Source organism: Hibiscus syriacus, unplaced genomic scaffold, assembly GCF_006381635.1.
Source record: "Hibiscus syriacus cultivar Baekdansim isolate YM2019G1 unplaced genomic scaffold, ASM638163v2 tig00110560_pilon, whole genome shotgun sequence".
Taxonomy (NCBI): Eukaryota; Viridiplantae; Streptophyta; class Magnoliopsida; order Malvales; family Malvaceae; genus Hibiscus; species Hibiscus syriacus.
Genome location: NW_024062781.1, coordinates 439,283 through 462,073, shown reverse-complemented (window position 1 = coordinate 462,073; position 22,791 = coordinate 439,283). Strand labels below are relative to the sequence as shown.

The 22,791-nt window shown below is 36.9% G+C and overlaps 3 protein-coding genes, 1 long non-coding RNA gene and 1 pseudogene across 7 annotated transcripts; 4 read left to right on the top strand and 1 right to left on the bottom strand.

Annotated features, from left to right (window-relative positions):
- The first annotated feature begins 1,089 nt into the window (after nucleotides 1-1,089).
- Nucleotides 1,090-2,172, top strand: LOC120132252. The gene is made up of 5 exons (XM_039149058.1): nucleotides 1,090-1,237; nucleotides 1,339-1,391; nucleotides 1,484-1,553; nucleotides 1,789-1,853; nucleotides 1,928-2,172. The coding sequence occupies exons 1-5, from the start codon at nucleotides 1,174-1,176 to the stop codon at nucleotides 2,123-2,125; spliced, it is 450 nt and encodes a 149-aa protein (XP_039004989.1). The 5' UTR covers nucleotides 1,090-1,173; the 3' UTR covers nucleotides 2,126-2,172.
- On the top strand, nucleotides 2,164-10,728 carry LOC120132251 (mitochondrial amidoxime-reducing component 1-like). Of its 2 annotated transcripts, XM_039149057.1 has the most exons (9): nucleotides 2,164-2,177; nucleotides 7,863-7,991; nucleotides 8,212-8,361; nucleotides 9,184-9,360; nucleotides 9,575-9,663; nucleotides 9,780-9,844; nucleotides 10,059-10,161; nucleotides 10,277-10,387; nucleotides 10,493-10,728. In XM_039149057.1, the coding sequence occupies exons 2-9, from the start codon at nucleotides 7,871-7,873 to the stop codon at nucleotides 10,616-10,618; spliced, it is 942 nt and encodes a 313-aa protein (XP_039004988.1). In that variant the 5' UTR covers nucleotides 2,164-2,177; nucleotides 7,863-7,870; the 3' UTR covers nucleotides 10,619-10,728. The 2 variants fall into 2 exon arrangements, with proteins under 2 accessions (XP_039004988.1, XP_039004987.1); XM_039149056.1 differs by lacking the exon at nucleotides 2,164-2,177 and having other exon boundaries at nucleotides 7,792-7,991.
- LOC120132249 lies at nucleotides 3,768-7,017 on the top strand (annotated as a pseudogene).
- Nucleotides 10,729-11,025: 297 nt separating the features above from the next.
- Nucleotides 11,026-12,939, top strand: LOC120132255. Of its 2 annotated transcripts, none has more exons than XR_005516988.1 (3): nucleotides 11,026-11,805; nucleotides 11,888-12,039; nucleotides 12,425-12,939. It is a non-coding gene; the product is annotated as an uncharacterized LOC120132255 (long non-coding RNA). The 2 variants fall into 2 exon arrangements; XR_005516987.1 differs by having other exon boundaries at nucleotides 11,029-11,343.
- A 5,847-nt stretch (nucleotides 12,940-18,786) lies between these two features.
- LOC120132254 (homeobox protein knotted-1-like LET12) lies at nucleotides 18,787-21,519 on the bottom strand. 2 transcript variants are annotated; one of them, XM_039149060.1, is made up of 6 exons: nucleotides 21,159-21,519; nucleotides 20,286-20,406; nucleotides 19,629-19,822; nucleotides 19,421-19,552; nucleotides 19,190-19,320; nucleotides 18,787-19,075 (listed from the first exon to the last, which is right to left on the bottom strand). In XM_039149060.1, the coding sequence occupies exons 1-6, from the start codon at nucleotides 21,462-21,464 to the stop codon at nucleotides 19,072-19,074; spliced, it is 888 nt and encodes a 295-aa protein (XP_039004991.1). In that variant the 5' UTR covers nucleotides 21,465-21,519; the 3' UTR covers nucleotides 18,787-19,071. The 2 variants fall into 2 exon arrangements, with proteins under 2 accessions (XP_039004991.1, XP_039004990.1); XM_039149059.1 differs by having other exon boundaries at nucleotides 18,787-19,033.
- Between the last annotated feature and the right edge of the window lie 1,272 nt (nucleotides 21,520-22,791).

The window sequence follows — 22,791 nt, the reverse complement described above, 5'->3', positions numbered from 1 at the left end:
ATTTTTAAAATAATCACGATTGAATCATTAACTAATTAATATAAAAAAAGCAGTCGTGTATATTTGATTTGATTACTCAATTAAAATGGAATGTCCCTTCCTCCCCCACCCCACATTTTCATAGCTTTTGCCAGGAGCCGACTTTACCTTAAAGAGTTGACACCATACCTTAAAATGTAATGACACAAAACGTGCAATCAAACAAACTAGCATAGTAACATACAGTTGTCTAATCATGACATTTCATTTTTGTTCTAACTCAAATTGATATCCTGTTATAATATGATATATTTAATTTTAAAATATATATTAACTATTCTTATATGAATATATATATATATATATATATATATATATTATCTAATATCACTAAACACTAACACCGTCGGTTCTCCTAGAATTTATCATCTTTATTGGGTTTCATTTTGACACTCGAAAATATAAAACCTGTCCCCCATAAAGGCCTATATGGCTCTGTGGTCATGTATCCTCTAACAAGACCCACTCGCATTCCATGATTGAACTATGGGTATTTGGGGTAAAGTTTATAATTTTGAACATAACGTAACGGCATTACAAATATTATTATTTTTAATTGTATTGGTTCAAATGGTAAGTAATTTGATATCGTTTAAGTAAAGTCTTAGGTTCAAGTTATTGTATATGAAAAAAAATTTGCTGAGAGAATTACCCATCAAAATCATGTGTGCGACCCATATCGGTCTAGATTAATCAAGATAAAACCTTAAAACTCGATGACAACAAAAAATATTAGTATTTCTTACCGATATAGTAAAAATAATATTTCATGAAAAAATAATTGGGTAGTATGTGACACTAGATCCCTTAAGTAATATTAGGAGTTCGAACCTTGGCTTTTACGAATTGAGCAAACTTGATTGGAAGGGTCGCTCTCAACTCTGTAATACTCGATCTGGATTAGTCTGTCGACAGACTGGTACAATGATTAATTCAAATTATAAAATTTAGGAACTTGTTAATGGGTCCTTACGGGAGCGAAGTTGTAGTATATATAAAGGCAGGCAAATTCCAATGGTGTAGAAATTCATCAGGAGACTTGCATTCAAAGTTCCTTTCCTAATACAAAGAAAAAAAGAAAGAGAATCCGAAGACTGAAAAATTTCTCAGCACTTTTGTGTTTTAGTCCTGCAAATGAGTCCTTCCAGTTTAGCAGTGTCTTCTCTGGTGTTGTTGGTTCTCTTTTCTATTGTTGAAGGTAAAATCCCACAATTATTTCTCCATAACACAGCAAAGCCTCCATTATTTGTCAATTCAATTCTGACATCTTATCTTCTTGCTTTTTGTTCCTTTTTGAAGGGATTCGATTGGAGAAAAGTTTCAAACCATCACGGCATCCTAAATTGCTGCATGTTGGTATCCAACTTCCTTCATTTTTGTATGCATTCAGTTCAATATAATTTGAGGAGCTTTAAGATAAAAGAAAGGACATTGTTTTATGCAGGAAGAAGCTTCGATGAAAAACAGTAATGAAGTTTTGGGAGATGTCATTTTATGCAAAGGACATTGTACAGGTACCAGGAGGAGGAAAAAAAATCACAGCACTGGCATTGGCTACCATGCATTTAATTAAGATTACATTACAGTGAACCAAGGATTTAGCCTCCCCTAGGAACAGTGTTGTTCCATGCTTTTTATTACCGGGGTTTGAATCTTGATAGCATAATTATTCCTCTGTGTTGGATCAAAAGTTTACCTTGTCTCTTACACCAACTGATATACAACTTTTTTCACATCCAATTTTTGCAGGAAACGGTAGGAAACTTCTTACTGCAACTGCTGCTGCTGCTACTGCATTTTCCACCGGTTCCAAGGTTGGTTGACATAGTCACCACTAGTAATTTATTTCTCGAACCCGGTACTTAGTCGATTTTTGCTCTGCATTCAGAGCGAAGACGGTGGATATGACAAAGCTAACACTACTTCTAAAGTCGAATTAGTGAACCAAGGAAATGGCGAAAAGCAAGAGAAAGTTCCCGTTGGTTCGCCGACAACTTCCGAGGTCCATGACCAATATGCGGACATCATGGAGATAGCTGAAATGGACTATTCACAAGCCAAGAGAAAACCTCCAATACACAACTAAGTGGGGGGGGGGGGGAAGAATCAAAGACAATATTTAACAGAAGAAGAATAAGTGAAGTAATGAGAAATTTGACAGCTTTCCAGGAATGCTGCAGTTTTTTAGGGTTAGAGAATGAGTCTCTCTATATATAATATAGTATTTTATTTACCATGATATATACTTATCTGTTAAACCATCACTATTGATGATTGAGTAATGATGCACCATTTTTTGGAGGACTGTTTTATATGTTTTGTAACTTTAAATTATCATAGAATCAAAAATTACACAAATAACATAAAACATTTATGGATTTAATAACTGCGTTAGTTGGAGAATGATCTTAGACCTTAACAGGAAATGTCTCAGATATGAAATGGAATCTGGACAGAATTTAATAAAAGTGTACAAATAAGCATACAAAATGTGCAGAAATGTGGACAGAATTTAATAAAAGTGTACAAATAAGCAAAAAAAAGGTGCAGAAATGGAGGACCACTAAAGATTTTCAATGAATATGAAAATGAAAATAGGCCAGTCTTAAATGAGAGTAGGTGTGGTGTGGAGCCTTATCTGTAAATCGACTTTGTGTGGTTTCTCGGCTCATTTATTGACCCACACATGAATTTTGGGCTAGACCCACCATGTTTCACTTATTGATTATGGTGTTCGAAGGTCAGTGGTCACCCTTACATGTTTTTTTTTATTAATTGTGATAAACAGAAGACAATAACTGTTTAAAGATAACTTTTAAACATTTAATATTGAACACTCACATTCTGATATTCTTGGTGCTCGAATCTAAAACTTCAAAAAATAACAACACTTTTTTTTACCACCGAGATCGCTTAGTTCATGCGATGATTCTTACATGTCGCCTCGTATGTTTGGGACTCAAGAGCCAAGATTTGGGTGGACCATGCACATGAGAAAATGCTAGGTGTGGTCTCTTCAACGTGGATCAAACAATGTTTTAGATTATTAGGATTAGGGTCGTAAATGAAACGAGATAGATCGTGAGTTATTCGAGATTGACTCAAAGCTTGATAAATATTCAGTTCGAATGGAGTTTTTAATGAGTCGAAACGAGCTACTTGATACTCGATTCCAAAAGCTCGTGAGCAGCTCCAACATATAATATACTAAGATTTTATATTTTTAAAAATAAATTATTAATAATATTAACATTTATGTGACGATTTAAAAAAATACAATATAAGGTTTTCATGTATTTAAGATTCAATTTCGAGTTTGATGCTTTAATCGAGTTAAATTTAAGATTTTTTCAAGCCTTCGAATTTTAATTCATGATTTGGAGTTCAAGTTGAATTTAAAAAATTGTAATTTCGTAAGATTTTGAGACGAATCGAGCTTTATTTTATAATTCTCGAGTCAAGTTGAACTCAACAATATGCAAGCTCGACTGAGTAATTTAGAATCCTACTTTGAACCCTGGTGCACCCACTGATGGTAAGAAACAAAGATTAGATCTTTTGGAGATATTTCACATATAGGATGGGCCAATGATGACCAAGGCTGGCTAAGATGGACTGGGCGGCCAGTTGCGTTATCCCTTTTGCACTCTGCAGGTCTGGCCTGGTCTCTGGTTGCGGCTTGCGAACGGATAACGTTTCCCTGTAATGGCATTTCTCTTTGAGTTTAAGGAGTCCAGAGTTGATCTTCTTGTCCAAACAACGAAAGATAAACACCAGTACCGGAGTAATACACTGCCAGTGTTGACACCATGGTTCCATTTTGAACTCCAATGGTGACATTGTTTGTTCCCCATCATCATATCGGTGGGTGCTTCACCTATTCTCGCCCGGAAATAAAATATCGTCGTGGACATTTTCATAATCATGGGTGGTCACAAACACCAGTTGCCAGGTATCATTTGAGACCCATTAATGCTTCGGTTGAAACTCCTTCTTTCCCACTCTTTCAACCTCCCCCACTCGATGAATCTCCTTCTCAGGTATTTATATGCTCCTGCCTTGTCAATTCACTTCCTATTAGTTTTTTTTATTTGAATTTTGGGTTTCTTAAACCTTCACTTTGCTTTCTTTTTATTTTTGAACTGTTTTCATCATAGCTGGAGCCTGCGGACCCTGATTTCTACAAGATAGGTTACGTTCGAAGTATGAGAGCTTATGTAATTGAGTTCAAGGAAGGACCTGACGGTTTTGGGGTCTATGCCTCCAAAGATGTTGAAGCTCTTCGTCGTGCCAGAGTCTGTTTCTGCCTTTTCTATACAGTCTTCAGTAACTAATCATGTGTCGGTAACTATGCTTCTAACACTTAACAGGTTATTATGGAAATACCTTTGGAGTTTTATGTTGACAATAAGGCAGCAGCTTCCATGGATGTTCTTTCCGGATATAATACCTTTAGGTCATCCCATTTTTGATATCATAAACTCAACCAATCCTGAGGTAATTGGAATCTTCCTTTACACGAAATGCTTAATTTTATCATACAAGTATAGTGCATTTATTGTTAGATTCGGTGAATGCACTAGCACAGTATTTAATTACTGTAATTTATGTGTATCTTTCTTGGCAGACAGACTGGGATTTGCGATTGGCTTGCCTTCTCTTGTATGCATTTGATAGGGATGATAACTTTTGGCAACTATATGGAGATTTCTTACCTAGTGCAGACGACTGCACTAGCTTGCTTCTTGCTACTGAGGTGCGTAAAACGGGAAGACATGTAGCATTAGTGTTTCAATGTTTATTTTTCTTGTTTTTATGATTTTAGTTCCCTTCTTCTTCTTTTTTGTTGCTAAAATACATTTTTTTGTATTTGATGAATTGATGGTGGGGAGTGATATAATTCTGGTAGCATTGAAACATTGGGATTTGGTTGTTGAATGGGAAAGGATTTGCTATATTGACTACTCGATCAATCCTTGCAGGATGACTTCTCACAGCTGCAGGATCCCGACCTTGCTTCAACTATGAGAAATCAACAACTAAGAGCCTTAGAGTTTTGGGAAAAGAACTGGGTATAAACATCTTGTCATTATCGTTCTCAAAGTTTTGCCTCTCACACTACTTTTTTTGTTTCGAGAAGTTTTTGCATGCTGTAACAAATAATATTTGTGTGCTTAACGTCACTCAGCATTCCGGTGCTCCCTTGAAAATAAAGCGCCTTGCTCATGATCCTGAGAGATTCATTTGGGCAGTTAGCATTGCACAGTCACGCTGCATTAGCATGCAAGTTAGGATCGGTGCACTAGTTCAAGATGCGAATATGCTAATTCCCTATGCTGGTATGGTGATCTTGCAGCACAAGTCTCCTCAATCTATGTTTTTCTTTGGCTTGTTTTGGCTTCACTCGGTTTCTCACTGACTTATCTAAAAGTTGATTGTGATAATATTTCCTTTAAACTATTTCTTCTCTCAGTTACATTATTTTAACATGATTTTGACGTTTTCATTTGCCGTTGCAGACATGCTAAATCATTCATTTCATCCAAATTGTTTTCTTCATTGGCTTTTTAAGAATCGCATTGTTGAGGTGATGATAAATGCTGGGCAGAGGATTAAAAAAGGAGAGGAGTTATTGTTCTTCCATAACTCTCTTTTGAATTCTAATATTGTTCAGTTATCACAGATTCACAGTTAATGGTTTCGGTCCAAGCCATCAGCCAAATTAGATCCTAAATGTTTTTTATTTGCATCATGGGTTATATCCATGATTCCATAAATTTTGACAGATGACCATCGATTATATGAGGGGACAGCAGAATCATATGCTCATGCAACGATACGGCTTCTCGTCTTCTGTGGTAATTAGCTTCAATTTTTAATCATCAATATACATATTTAGATATGCTATTTTTTTAAAATCTTATTTAGTGGAATCAGGGGAATATCTGTTGTCATTGCAAAAGATATTTTCAAATAAACTGATGTTTGATGCCGTAATGTGCAAGTTATTGTCCTTAAATTTAACTCTTGAGGCCTGAATGTTGCAGAATCCTTGGGATGTAATACCATTCTCCGGAAATGCACATATTCACTTGGACTCTTTCTTGTCAATCTTCAATATATCCGGTCTTCCTGGAGAGTACTATCATAACAGTATGAACTGTTTGAACTTTCTAAAACTTTTCAAACGAGAATGGTAATTTAATTTTGATTCGGAACCTTTAAGTTCACAAAACTTTCAGGCCAATTAGCGGAAAAATAGACGATTTTGTCAACGGGGCAGTCATAGCAGCTGCAAGAACATTGCCCACGTGGTCAGATGGAGATGTTCCTCCAATCCCTAGCATGGCAAGGAAAGCTGTGGAGGAGTTACAAGAAGAATGTCAGCAGATGCTTGCCCAGTTCCTACAACTTCTGCGCAGGACCAGAAATTACTAGGTGAACATTTTCCAATCTTATCGGATTGAATTAAACATTCTTTCCTACAACTTCCGCGCAAGACCAGAAATGAGGGCCCTTACCGAGCTGGACTGATTTTGGTTTTTCGGAAGCTTGCAGAATCCAAATTCCTTAAAAAAATGATGTGCCTAGATATTTTCATGGTTTATGGTTGAAGCACTGTTTAAATTGGCACAATGAAAAGCTTCTGTTTATCGTTTATTGCAATAAGTTTTCAAATATATGCTACTTCCATTATGTCTGATCATCTAGAACATTGGCCATGGTACAATTTACTTTATTTTCCCTTTTTATGCCAACAGATTCTATGCCAGAAGCAAGGAGGACACTCGAAACAGCAATCAAGTATTCAATTCTGACATAACATACCGTACCTTTTTCTTTTCATGTCTCTTAATTACAGTCCAAGTTGAAGCCCTTCTTACATTTTACATATGCAGGTACAGATTGCACCGGAAACTATTCTTCGAGAAGGTCATCAAGGTTCTGGATATATATCAAGAGCGGGTACTGTTTTAGATTAGTTTTTAACTCGATCAGCTTGTAGACAGATTAGCATATGTTGAAAAGCTAACGACGGTGCTTATTTAAAAAAAAATTACAGAACCATGGCCAGTATTTGGAACATGTGATGAATGCAGAAAATATCATGGTCTCCATTTGCTTGTTTGTTCGTGTTGTTCATATCGTCTGCATGTCTGCTGAGAATTAAAATAAGAAGTTGAATGAAGCTGTCGATGAGACTGTAACGGTATTACTGTAAAATTATGGGGAAAGAATAATGAAGGACACCAGGAATTCCAGTGGTGGAATGATGAAAAGTGCAACGGCAAAAGCATTGAGCCTCATTGAAGTATTCCTCATCTTTTTGCCACCCTGCCTGTTCCTGAAATGGTCGCATTTGTACTTTGGTTGGCATTAAGTTTTATTTATATCTACAGAACATTTTATAAGAATTAAATAAATCTTAATTCAAAGCTAAAATAACTTAGGGGCTGTATTAAATTAAATTTTATTTATACTTTCATCAAAAAAAATTATTTATACTTAAAGAAGATTTAATATTAATTTTTATTTAGTTAGACATAATATATATGGTATAAGATTTAACTGTATTTTATAGTTTTATATTTTTATGATTATTGGACGAGAGAAATTAGAGAACAAAAAAAAAAAACTTAGTTTGAGTGGTGAAAGGGTGTGGGCTTTTGGATTGAGGGTGGTCCACTCTTCTAAACCTAGTTTGGAAGTTTCCTTATTAAGGAAATGAAATTCACGTGTTTTGGCAAGTAATCCAGTGCAACAAGCCAGCTCTTGAAGAAGAGTCTTGGCTTGCTTGGGAACTCAAAATTATCGTTGCCTGAAAGAAGAGATGGAGAAGAGTGGATCATCAACCGGAACTGCTGCTGATGCTAAGATATCATCAATCTTTATCTACCCCATCAAATCATGCCGTGGAATCTCTGTCCCTCAAGCTCCCCTCAATCCTACTGGTTCTTCTTCTTCTATTTCTTTGCATTCTAAGTCTTGGATGCTTTGAATTATTTGCTCAACTTCGAGTTCCTCACCGTGGGTTTATTATTTGATAAACAGTATAGTTATCTTAGCTTGGCCTGGTCAAAGGCCTCAACAACCTAACAATTTGTTCATTTTTTTCTTTATGCAAGCAACGGTGATTTCCTTTTTTACATGAGTCTGATGATGGATGTGCAGGGTTCCGATGGGATCGGCAGTGGCTGGTTGTGAATGAGAAAGGGAGGGCGTATACTCAAAGGGTTCAACCAAAGCTTGCTCTAGTCGAGGTAAACCTGCCAAAGGAGGCCTTTTCAGAGGGTTGGGAACCTACCAAGAACTCCTATATGGGTAAAACCAACTCATCTTTATCAATAATGCCTCACTAATTTCTAACAACTTAGATTTTGCAAGTGTTGCGTTCTATATTTGCTCATTTGAAGTAGAATTGTGCTTTTACATGGCAATATTTGTTGTGATTTAATGTTTTAAAAACTGGCTTCACTATATTTTTCCCCCTAGAAACTCAACTAAATTAAACTCACCTTTAATCCTGAACTATTTCGGGTTTCTTACATGCTCCTGAACTAAGTTAAACTTCTCTCCCTTTTAGTCTGTATGATGTTGGAGTCGATGAAAGAATTAAACATGCCAATGCCAAGTCTTTCCTATTGCCTGAGCTACACCATTTTTCTGCAGCATAGCAACTCAACATATATCTTGCACGAGGATGACAATCTAATCCCTAATTGTAGAAATATTAGTGTTAGCATGTTGGTATAATCATTGTCTATCTAAGTTGACCATATAAAGAAATCATTGAAATAATTTCTCTATTTTTTGTGTAAATTGTAAAAAAAAGATAGATATCATCGATTTCTTTTGATTCTCCCATTGAGGTGTCAAGTTTTGGTTCCCCTGTTCTTATCATGGAAACTCAGATTCCCTATATTAGGTGGATAATTATTTGACATTGTTAATGTCCTAAGCTGGTTGCTGTTTGGTTCTATATTGTAAAGTTGTAATGCTATGCCTCTTCTCCTAAGCAGTATAGGGATCTAATGTTTTATCGTTATTCTTTAGTTTTCCGTTGTCTAATGCTAGCAGATCACGTTTCCTTTCGAATTTTCATGAGGTTTTTCTGTCATGACCATTATTTACTTCCATTTGCAGAAATAAAAGCCCCTGGAATGGGTTTACTCAAGATCTCACTTTGTAAACCACCACTAGTGGCAGATGGTGTTTCGGTTTGGGAATGGTCTGGTTCTGCTTTGGATGAGGGTGATGAGGCTTCAAAATGGTTTACGGATTATCTTGGGAAGCCCAGTCGAATGGTTCGTTTTAATGCAGGTTTGTTTGGTTCAAATACATTTCAATCAATAGGACATTAAGTGCATTCATTTGGGTTTATCAAGGGAAAGACGACGATATGTTATTCTTGCTTGGTGTTGTAAATGCTAGTATGCTATACGGCCATGTCGGCATAGTGCTGCATATTGAGATAGCTTAAGTCTCATATTTATATGGCCAACAATTTGGCTATAACATTATTTAATTAATGCAGCATCAGAAACTAGGCCTGTGGATCCTGATTATGCTCCAGGGCATTTCATAATGTTTTCCGATCAGTACCCGTTCATGCTAATATCTCAGGTTGGCCAGCTTCAGAAACGATTTTTATTTTTGTTCTAACGACGATGCTAATGATTGATGATAATAATAGTTTAATAAAGCTCAAACCTGATGTTGTAAGTAAATTTCTTTTTCAGGAATCTTTGGATGCACTGAACAAGCTTCTCAAGGAACCTGTACCGGTTAATCGTTTCAGGCCCAAGTATTTGTTTTTTTCCTCTTAGGCTCATACCCTTGGTTCTTATTTAGCATGCCGCCATAAACAATACTCCACAGAATCCACTTAATCCTTCAAATTCAATATCTTAGTAGATTCCTCTCATGCTATTTCCAACGAGAAACATGTGTTTGACTCTTACCTCTCTTTTTCTGTATTATTTATGAATTTATTACATCATTTACCTTGCTTGTGATAGCATCCTTGTTGCCGGCTGTGAGCCGTTTTCCGAAGACCTGTGGACTGAGATTAAGATAAGCCAATTTTCATTTCAAGGTGTGAAACTATGCTCCCGCTGTAAGGTATGAGGCTAACCTTCCTACATTTTCAGATTATTTACCAAAAATTAATTTTCATTTTCAGCATATTCTATCTTCAAACAGAAAAAAACTTAAAATACGATTCTGCATTTATCAGGTACCTACAATCAATCAAGATACTGCAGTTGCCGGGCCGGAACCGAATGAAACACTTATGAAAGTCAGGTCGGATAAGGTTTTGCGACTGGACAAGAAACAGCAAGGGAAGGTAAGATGTAAATTAAAAACTCATCTGCTTCAATGCCTGTATCCTTCTAAGGAACCTGTCCGCACAAACGAGCCGTATTTAACTAGTTGTCCAATGATATGGCAGATCTACTTCGGGCAGAACTTGGTTTGCAAGGAAAGTGTAACTGCAGGGAAGGCGAAGATGGTTAAAGTGGGAGACCCTATACATGTCATCGAGAAAGTCTCCACTGCTGCTGAAGCAGCTGCTTGAATGCTGAGAGCATTTTCTTGAATAATATGAGTCATAACTCCCTATATCAGACTTCGAATCGTCTTCTCTAGTGATTCCTATAGGGTTATAAATAAACAGTGTTTGAACAACTTTCGAGTTTGGACTAATAAACTTTTATAAGAAAGTATATTTTGCTTGTTTCAGGTATCCAAAATGCTTCCTGGTTAATTGTCTTATCTAATTATATTAAATTCTCGATTTTTATAAAATATAATGATGGGATTTTGATGAATTAAAGTATATGGACTAATTTATCAATAAAGTAGAAACTGATGTCCCATAAATGGATGTGGATTTAAGAGGCAGAGCCCGCCAAGTCCAGATTATAGAAAGAAAAAAAAATCTCTTTTATAAATCAAAATCATCCTACTATTCTGACTGAGCATTTGCATGAAGCAATCCACGTGTCGTCACCCCTAATGCCTCCGTTTTCTCTCATTTGTTAACCTTCGCAACCTGGGGAGAAAATAATAATCACTACCACACAATTTCAATCTCCTTGGTTTTCTCGAGAAAATAAAAAAACCCAGGAAAAAAACCCGGTGAATGTCATCCTCGAAACAACATAGGCGCCAAAAGACTGGATTTCATGAGAGAGAAACATAGGCAGATAGGAAGCTGAGAGACAAAAGAAGAGTTAACGGTTCGTTGTAAGAGCCGAAAATGCCCTGAATCAAACGCGGTTCCGGATCACTGCTGTCGATGTCGCTGTCTCTGTCTCGTCTACCCCATATTCTCTCTCTCCCTCTCACCGCTATTAGTCTTCATTTTTTATGTTTTAGCTCTGTTTGTTGCTTTTAGGAAATAGTAGTAATACTAATACCCTTTTGTGTAAAAGAAGTTTTTTTTGCTGTTTCTCAGAGATATTATGTGAAAAATCTAGTATATTTTACGGGAATAAACAAAACCCAGAAACCAAAACCCTAGCTTTTATCTCTTCCAAGCTTGATTTGCACTAGTCTTAGCGTTAGCTGAATCCTGTGTTCTTGATCATGGCATTTGATCCCAACGCTATACCAAAAGATGTGAGACCGTTGAGTGTGAGCAGATGCATTCCTTGGACCATCTTTTATTTTTGTTTTCTTAATTCAGGAAATCAAAACTAAACAACCAGACATAAAAAAATATATGGTTTTCGAGTTTTGGATGGCATTGGTCGCTTGCAGGTTGAATCATTGTTTTTATGTGATGTTTGTGCTTTATTGTTAACTCTTTTTGCCCTTAAATTTAGCTATATTCTTTTTTCAGATTATAAAAAACATTGACCTTGAAGAGCTGCGATGCTTGGTTCTGGGATCTTTGGTACTGTTTATCATGGGAAGTGGCGGGGTAGTGATGTTGCAATCAAACGGATCAATGATAGATGTTTTGCAGGGAAACCTTCTGAACGAGAACGCATGGTTCGACTCTTTATTTCCTCTTATTTCATGCTCTTATTTTCTCCCTAGTAGCTCTGCTTTGAAATATCACTCACTAACAACACGTACTTCGGTAAATGCATATGATAAGATTGATGATTTTTGGAACAAGGAAATTAAGCTTGCTGACTTGCACTATCCCAATGTTGTGGCTTTCTATGGTGTTGTTCTCGATGGTCCTGGTGGCTCTGTGGCAACAGTGACAGAATATGTAGTGAATGATTCTTTAAGGCCTTATTTACAGAAGAATGAGAGGCCCTAAAAGTTCTAGTTTTGTTTGTTATATTGTATAAGCTTTCCTATATTTGTGTTTTAATTGAAGTTTTATCAGATTATAAATAATTATTGGACGACTTGCTCTTTCCAGGAATCTTGATAAGCTTACGCAACTTTTGATTGCCATGGATGTGGCTTTTGGAATGGAGTATTTGCATGGAAAGAATATAGTGCACTTTGATTTGAAGAGTGACAATTTACTTGTCAATCTTCGAGATCCCCATCGACCGATATGCAAGGTTAGTGCTTGGGTCTAAGCTTAACTTGCCATCCATTTTGGTGCCAGGTCTATGGTGGGGAGCTTTTCATTGTTTGTTCCAATCATCCTTAGATGAAATTGACTGTTCTAGAGAATCACTCCGAGTACTAATTCGAGATATTTTCTTGCTTAGAATACGTTAAGTTGGCAAATTTAAATTTGTCTTATATTCTCAAGGAGACCAATTTTGTGACTGAGTTGACTGATATGTTAAATGTTCTTAGTATTGTTGTGGGATTGAGGTTTATGTGGGTATATTTGGCTCAAGAGTAGAATTCAGCACACACGAACAGAGCAGGGTTTTGAATGAATTCCTGAACTCTTCAAGAGTACTCTAATAAAATGAATAACGGACTGACTTAGACTTTAGACATTGACAGTGATATTTATTGTTGTTGTTATGGAAGTATTAACCTTCAATTGTGCGAAGAGTACGCACATGTACATTCCATTTAACCTTTAGCTAATGAGGACCTTGTTTATCTCAAAGTAAAACTATGGTTTCTGGTATTTTGTTTAGTTCATGAAGCATGCTAGAGTAATTTCCATGGCAAAATTCGTATTTGTGTGTTGCAAGTTTGAAAATTAATACCTTTTGATCTCTAAGACACTAAATAAGACGTTAAACATGTTTGCCAGTATCAGAGGAATTGTTGGGTGTTTCCCGAGTTTAAGCAAGTCATTCCCAAAAAAAAGATCGATCCCTCAAAAGGATCGGATCCCAAACTTTCTGTCGTCCAAAGGATCGATCTCTTTTCGAAATGATCGGTCCCTCAAAAAGAGATTGATTACTTGATCAAAAGGATCAATCCCAAACTTTCTGTTGTGCAAAGGATCGATCCCTTCATTGTTTTGCTCAAGGGAAAATGGTGAAATTGCATTCTTTAGTGGTATTTTTTTTTATAGGAATTGAAGGCCTCGTTAAAAACCCCTTTCTTGATTAAAGGAGCTTGTAGAGAAGCTCCTTAATCAGCGGAAGGAGGAAAAGAGTGCCTAAAGATTTCATTAACCAAAAGAAATTACATAAGATACAACCAGATAAACACCCCCAACATAACCAAAAAACCAAAAAAGAACCGAAGACAACCCTATACAACAGAACTAGCTCAGCCTAAACCATATAAGCTACTAACACAGTATAAATTTTGGCTGAGCTGATAACCAATCTAGCAACAACAATGAAGACTAACGCCTAAACATTTCCTGGAATACACCACAGTATAAGAGTACAAAAAGCTAGCTTCGAAATCACTCTATTCGCCTTTCTACCACTTATTGCTCGTCTTGTTATCGGAGACCATCTAAACCTCCAACTTCATTCCGTAATCAAATGTGAATCACCTGAAACTTCCAATTCTTCCATTGCTATAGTTTTCAGAAATCAAAAACACTTGTGAGCCATCAAGTTCAGTGCATTCTTCCTCGCGGTGCACGTTCTCCTGATTAATCTTGCTTCGGCAAAGTCTAGTCTTCCTATGGGGAGTCGAATATTTCTCTTCAATTATTTGGAGAGAGCTATATTTATTGTTAATCCCCTCCTTAGATCTCTGGTTCTGCCTGGAATTGTGCGAGAAAGAAACGTCCGTCAATTGTGTTGACAAGCCAAGGCTCTGGTCTAAATCCTCACATACTATCCCCGATTTGGGTTTTCCAACCACCCGTTCAACCACAACCCCATCCTGTTGGACTTCCTCTCCCTTGGATCTTATGATAGCACAATTATTTGTAAGGCCCATATTAATCACATCCTCCACCTCCTTTGACTCTAAACGACCATCCAAGATGGGCAAATCTATTAAATTATCCTTCATCCCCTCATTAATACGTGCAGTCTTACCAAATTTCCTGTTGTCATATTCTGCCTCTCTCACCACATGATCCAGCACTACCTCATGTTCCACCGCTATCTCGATTTGCGTTTGAACCTTCCTCTGACCAGCAACATTATTCCTCAAACCCATAATTATTTCCTCCCCTATGTTCCTTTCCTCCTCATCCTCATCCGACAAGTTGTACCTTTAGGTCTGTTCCCATACACAATTGATTGTCTTCTTCCTCATAACACCTCTCGGAATTCTTCTCCTCCGATGAGTCCACGCTTCTTCCTGCCGGTGAATCAGAATAGACTACAGCCACACCTTCTTTTTCTTCCCGCTGTCGAAACAAAGAATCACTTCTAAATGTGGGGACTTCCACTACTCTAATTCTAAATAAATCTCTACATGCTTCCAAGTCTACCACTTCATCAATTAATTTTTTCCTAGTAGTTGCTATCAGAATGGTCATCTCCTCGCATCCCAATTCTGGAAGTGCATTTTCTCCCAGCGCTAAGCATTCTCCCCATTGTTGTGCAATCCTCTTAAAGGTGCTATGATTCCAGCAGTGAAGCGGCATTCTAAACAATTTAATCCATGTAACTCTTTCCGAAGCTCTGTAAGATTCTGACCAAGGTTGAACTTCCTGGAAAACTTCATTTAAAATCAACCAGTTCTGCTCCTTCAAGGTTCTGTATAACTCTTCCTCAGCTATTTGCAATAAGAAATCTCTCCCTCCCAGGGACTTGGTCTTAATTTCTCCTAGACCACCAGCTTGTAATCTGTCATCCACCTGACTCGAAGAGCATGCCGTCGCCATCGTTCCTACGAGGCACTTCTGGAGCTTTCGAACAACTTCCTCATCTACATCCCCCTGAATTAACCTAGTCCTCCTTCTTGCAAGTTCCTTCGGACTTTCTCCACTAACGCTTGTTCCTTGTTCTACCCTGGTTGTAGCACTGGAAGTTGAAGGATATTTCAGTTTCCAGATTTGATTCTTGGCTCCATACCGAGCTTCTTTGACTGATAACCGATATCCAAATAACCAGAATCCATTTAATCTTTGGACTGCTCTAACTGAGGCACCTCTATTAGAAAATCTAACAAAGCCAAAGCGTCTTCCTGTTCTATCATTTTTCCTTGCTATATAAGAACTAATCACATCACCATGCCTCCCGAATAGATGTCTCAACCCACTCCAATGATATGTAGGCGGTATGTTTTGCACAAACAAAGTTACTATCTCACCTTCCTTCCCTGAGCTTTGAGCCATCCGTCCTAACTTTTGTCCCTCAAAAGAGCAATCCGGGAATGCTCTCAATAAATTAGCAGCAGAAAACAATAATCTGGTCGACGCAGAATGACGGCGGAACAGTAACAGTTTCTGGAAATTACGAAACAGTAAAAATCGAAATCCTGGAGAACAGCAACGGTTCTCAACTCAAGGATAGGTGGGTTTTGGTCGCTAAATGACGCAGAGCTTGGTGCTGAGGTTGTGTCGAAACGGACGGCGGTTGGCGGCGAAAATCGACAGTGAAGAAAGTATAGATCTACACCGATTGGAAGACTTCATCGCAAATCTAAGCCCAGATTTGGAATCTCCATAAGCAGACGAGCTTCCCTGAGAAATGTTGTCTTGACCTCAGCATGTTTGAATGAGTTCAATTTGGTCCATTAATTGATTTGCTTAAATACTTAAACCCTTAATTTGGGATATCATTGATAATGATCAACTCGACTAATAACGTTATGAAATAAAGTGACATAAAACTAGCATTTGTTTGATACTCGGGAAACGACTAAGACACCCGAGTTACTCTAGCATATGACGTTTGTCTGTTATGTTATGTTGATATCCAAATATCTTTTTTTTGAGTACGCATCCGATGCACTTAAATTTTGGGTCATACTGGTACAAATTCCAATGCACGTAAATTCCATAATCGTACCTTATGCTCGAGAGCCCATATCTGTGGGATCGGGATGTGAGCTTCCGATGCATGCAAATCCATGGTAGACTAAGGGCTATAAGTTTTGATGCACGTAAAATTTCGGTTCTTACCTTGAAGTTATTGCATTTTAGAAAGGCTAGTATGTTGTCCGAGATGCACGTAAATTCCTCTGACCACATTGTTGGACCTTTCTCATATTTGTTGATATGTTTCTGCATATTCATGAGATGTTAGGTAAGCTAGGGGTGTCATCCTGAGATGCACATAAATTCCTCCGAACAAACCATTAGACTTACCTCAGTATGTTTGAGTGTATTCACATGCACATATTTTCGTTCGTCAACATGATCATTTGATGAATGCATGTAGTATGGTAGAGGTATTGTGTGATGTGTGGCTTGTGAGCTTAGCGTTCGAAATATGTTTTCGTCGCGATGGGATAACGACATCATTGGAGGAGTCTCAGCAAGAGTATCATAATACGACGATGTTGGCTTGATAGGTATGTAGAGGTCATGGTTTGAAAATAGTTAGTATATATATGGGTTATTTATTTTTTTATCGAGATTCTAAATTGGGGTCCCATTTTTATAAATTGTTACAATTTGTACTTTATATAAATACTTTGAAGCAAGTATGATTTGTGAGGAAAATTTTTGGGTCTTCACTTTTAAAACTTCATGTGACATTCAAATCTGTGTGATTTGGGTGTTACAAAAGATGTCCTACTATCTTCTCGTCTGACTTCCGCAAAGACTTTCCGAAGGGAAAGAGCAGGCTTAGTGCCAAGAATTCGAGCTTTCACATCATCCCAGTCAGCGTTCAAGTCATTAAGAAATTGAAAGGCCCGCCTTTGGGCTTGTATCTGTTTGTACAAGGTTGCATCCTTGGGAGTTTCCCAATCATGAACCGCATACAGATCAAGTTGCTGCCAGACCTGACAGAGTATGAAAAAATTCAGTAACACTCAAGCCATCTTGCTTTAGATTCGATGCATTACTCTCAATATCGAATAACTCAGCTGTGTTGTTTGTAATGGAATATGTCTCCCGAATAGTTGCCCATAAATCTGCAGCAGTATCGTAAAGAAGGAAATTGGTACCAATTTTAGGAGACGTGGTATTAACCAACCACGACATTACCCTGCCATTTTCACGTACGCATTTCTCATAAAATGGATCTGTTGAAGAAGGTTTCAGAATCTCACCAGTGATATAGCCAAGTTTCCCCCGTCCAATAAGGAAAATCTTGACTGATTGAGATCACGGAAGATAACTGTGGCCAACGAAACGATGGCAGATGAATGCGGCATCAGAGAGTTCTAGGAAATCATTGACAGTTTGAAGGGAATCTGCCGATAAGTTAGCGCCAGAAGTTTCAAGAGGAAGCACCATCGATCCTGATAGAAAGATCAATCCCTAGACTGATACCATGTGGAAACTCACGAGAATAGTGAGTATTTATATTTATCTCAAATGATGAATTACATAGTCTATTTAAAGACTTAGGTTACAAGAGTTCTACTACAACCAGGAGTTATTTAAAATACAAACCTATCTTCTGTTATTAAAAGATAAGATACTATCTCTATCACTATTACAAATAAACTCTAATATTTACAATTGTAACAACTTACAAGAAGAACCATATTCAGACTTACATTATGGGGCTATTATTGGTAATTGCATTATTTATAAATGTATTCATGAATTCTATTGTTCAAACCTTTGTGTTCCAATGGTTCACACTTTGTCACTGAGCATTTGCCTTGAATTGAATTTGTTCAGTGGTATTGTAAGTAATACACTAAGGCCACCGGTTCCAGAATGCTGTGACCCGGAATGGAGATCATTGATGGAGAGATGGTCATCTGAGCAGTCGGAGAGACCGAACTTCACCGAGATAGCAAACGAGTTGCGCTCGGTTGCAGCAAAATTCAGTCAAAGGGACAAAACCCGCAAAAATAAGCAGAAAATTCAACCCTTGGCTTTCAAATATTATTTTCGAGAATCTGTTTAATGTTGGCAGCTCTTGTTTCCTTTGCATTTGCAGGCAGTTGTAGCCTGGAGGTGGTCGTAGATGTGCTGCTGCTTGGCATGAACGTACACAGCACAGAGAGAGGAAGGGAACTAAGTTCATTATTATTTAATTATATTATTTATGGAAATTATATTTGCTTGATTTTGATGACATTAGACTTTCCGTCTGAATTTTATGTTTATATGCAACTTCTATGCTTGGGTCAACTTTCAACCTAAACAGGGTTGGGGGTGCTTTTTGGCATTTGTTGCTAATTCATTCATTTATGTAACTTCCATAACGTTTGCAGGCGGAACAAAGTTTTGAAGCATCATTAAATTATATAATAATCACTTCGTATGTAGAAACATTGCACGCACACACACACATAATTTACAATATAACCCATGACATAAACGCCAATACTGTCCACATATATGAAAACATGAGCCCAGAACCGTCCAACAACAATGCTCATTCATCATTATGCAGAGGACTCGATATTTTTACCAGTCTCTAAATTAAGGATCTAAAACAACATTGTAACCATAGACCTGGAACTGACTGGTGCTCACTGCTCACGTCTTGCATTTTGTAAAGCTGAAAAGCGATGCTAGTCATTCCCATTGCAACAGTGTCATACTCAACTCCCTCTACTATGAACAGATGCACAGTGGAACATCAAAACATGGAGTTATCTATTAAGAGGTTTTAAAAAAAAAATTATACTAAGTGTTCATTACTGGTTCATCCTGTGTTGCTTCTTCCCCAAGTTAAAAGAAGCCAATGGTACTCTTTAATAAGCAGCCTACCTCTTACGTTTGCTCTTCAGAGAGGTAGAGGAGTTACTGTGCCAATTCCTTTTCCTCTGGTTTATGAACCAGTTGTTAATTTGCTTCAACTGCAAGCCTGTTTCCTGAGCTAGTTTTGCTTTGTCTTCCTCCTGAAGGAATATTTAAGAGGAAACACTATTGTCATGGAACTGTTGAAAGTAACATATGTTGATCAATGAGAACTGGCAGGTAAAAACATATCACACTCACAGTTGGGTAAGGCCACTTGGAATGTGACTGCCACCAAGCTTTTAAAGACGAGGTGGTGTCGCCCGGTAGCTTTCCGGCTCGTCTCTTACGCAGAATCTCCTCTCTAATGTCCACAATTTTCTCTTTGTAACCCTAAAAGGACCGAAGCATGTTTTAGCTGCAGCGTTATTTGTTTAGCCATTTTACTATTAAGTTCGAGAAATCATACCTGTTTCAGCTCGTGCTTCAGTTCTTGCCTAACACGCTCCATTAATGATCTCTCGGTCTCAGTCGGGACAAGGGGACCGAACCCCATGCTGTCAAAGCCATCGAAACTTCCATCAAACAAACTAGCGTCACCATCTACAGCTTCATCTTCGTCATCAGACATGGTTGCACCGGTGCCTTCACCTGGAGATACACCTGTTCCATGCTTTTTAGTTTAGCTCTAAGTTTTGCCAATGTTAGTTCAATCAACAGTTAATGCAGTCATTTTCCAAAACTATCAAAATAAACAGGGAAGGATTAAGTTCATTATTATGACTTAATTACAGTAAGCATGAAAGCTAGATGTATTTTTTAAAGACTGAGCCAACTCATTAGCATTGCTCTGCCATGGTGTCTCTTATATAACTCTGTAAAATCTGAATAGTGTTCAGTTGTTCACTAGTAGAGAACTACCAAACACAATTGTGTATAAAATTGGCTGAACTATGTCCCAACAGGAATAACGCAAGATTCATCCCCTGGAATTTTATACATTTAAGTTTGTCCCCTAAAATTTTACAAGTTTAAGTTCGTCCCTGAAAATTTATAAGTACAATATAATTATTCTTCGTCATGCTAATTCTTCCGGGAGCTGTTTGTAGTAGGGAGAGAGATTTACCTGTTAAACTTTGAAGTGATTGCTCAAGATCCCAACAAGCCATAACTGCTTCCATTGCATGAACACGAACATGTTGTTGCAGTTGGTCTTTGAAGAAACCAAGCAATAGAACATAATTTGCCTACATTAACAGTACAAAGAAAAGGAGAATGCTGAAACAGATCGATGCCGATATGGCATATAATATGTTGATATTAGACAGCTTTAGAACATGCAAAAGGGGAATAGACCATCCAATAAACCCTAAAATATGTAAGGTTCTATTTCTTAAGTATTATGAAGTCCAAAGATTAATCTAATGATCGCTTATGTTGAAGAAAGGACAAATGCTCAATGATCAGCCAAGTTAACGATTACTGTTTTCTGAACAATACAAGGAGAGACATATCACAACAATCAATAAAACAAATGATTTCTGGAAAACACTTCAGAAGCTCCATTATTTAGGATATTAATTACAAGGGACATTCCTCTTATAGGTAGCACAAAATTCATGATGATTCACATTACGAGGCATAATAATTTCGACACATATCTTCGAGATCCTTTTAAATTTTACGTCATCTCTTTTGTCGTACTGATACTCCTCTTCCTCTCTTCCATCTTTATTTTTCTTTCAATGAATTAACTAGGAAGCCAGAAAACAAAAGGGTTAGATTAAAAGTGTTATCTGAGTTTGAGAACCGCCACCGACATCTAGCAGCTAGAAATCAACACAAAAAAGAAGGAAAAAAAATCAATATAAACGATGGATTATAACTAAACGAAGAGAAAACCCTAAAACCAGTTGGTCAACGATGACCCAAATGAGAAAGATGATCCATAAAACACACAAAGGACTCAGATCAGGAAACGAGAAGGGAAAAGGGCTACCATGAAGTGATCGAGATCTTCCTCAGCAAAACCGGCGGCGGCGGCGGCCGGGGAGTACTTAGCCAAGACTTCTTGTGACCTAGCCAACTGAGCATCGATCTGAGCGAGCTGGTCAACAGGAGTGGCAACACGCAGGCAGGCGACGTGAGCTTCCAACAACTGGTCGTACATGGGGTGCCCCATTATCTCGGCCTTGCATTTGGCTCTTTCCCGGTGATCGAGCTCGGCAGCTGACGGTGGGGGGTTGTTTAGAGCAAGGGTTTGCATGTCCTTGGTATAGTCGGAGACAAAACCATCGAAAGCCATGTTGTGTTGGTCAGAGCGAGGTTTCAAGAAGAAGATGGGGGGGGGGGGAGAGACAAAGGAAGGGTTATGGAGAAGAAATGAAATAAAATAAGAATAAAGGAAAGCGCGGTTGTTGGAAGATTGTCAAATAAAAAGACAAAGTGAGGAGGATGATGACGCAGCGGGAACAGGAGGGGACAACCATTGACGTTTGAGTTAAATTTTTATACTTTCTTTTGGTGGTTAATTTGGTTGCCTCTTTTGTCTCTTTTATTCCATCATTTTCACCCTATAATATTTTCTCCAAACTCATTACAAAAAAATATTATGATAAACCAACAATTAACGAGTTTAATGATATAAAATATTAAATTTATTAAATAAAATTATAATTTTAAATTTTGATAAATTCAAATAAAATAAATTAAACTAAAAATCATCTCATATTATTTTTGTAATATATGATATATATTAATTAATTAATAAATTAAATATTGATAATTATATCTAAAAAAACATTATGACCGACTCTATTGAAGTTAAATAAATATTATTAATATATTATATAAAAACATGTGATTAAATATATTTTATTGAGGGTCTCCTCAAATGACTATTCGTTGTTTTGTTAATATTTTAAAGGTATAAGTAATTAAATTTTATTTCCTCTCCTATTTCACTTATCATATTTTTAATTATTTTAATTTACTCACTAAAATTTATAGATTGATTTTTTTGTCATTATATTGTTAGATAATTAACGACATTATGATAAGGTCTTATTTTAGTCAAATAACATCGTTATAGTCTAAATTTATTTTTTTCACGAATTCAAAATGACTTCTTTTTATGTAAGTTGCTATGTCATAACGCCATCAATTATTTTGACGACGGATTATCCAAAATAATTAATCTATAAAGTTCAGTGAGTAAATTGAAAAGTTAAAATTGCTCTAATGAAATAGGAAATAGAGTAAAATTCAATTTTGATAATAATTACCTAATTCATAGACCGTCTTTACCCTATTTTAAAATACCTAATTCATAGTTGGACTTTTAAGTATAGCATCCAAAATCACGATGGTGATAAATAGAAATGCAAACAAGTGAGATGGGTGCGAATATTCTCACTCCTTCTCTTATCTATATAATATTTTTGAATTTATTATCTACCTATTACTTATTACTGGTAAAATTTTTAAATTCATATATATATATATATATATATATAAGAGTACATTTTTAAATACAATCCCACATTTATTATCAAACTGAATATCTACCGCCCATCTCGTACCTGTTTATATTCGTTTATATCCACCAATTTGAGATATGATAAACAATGATC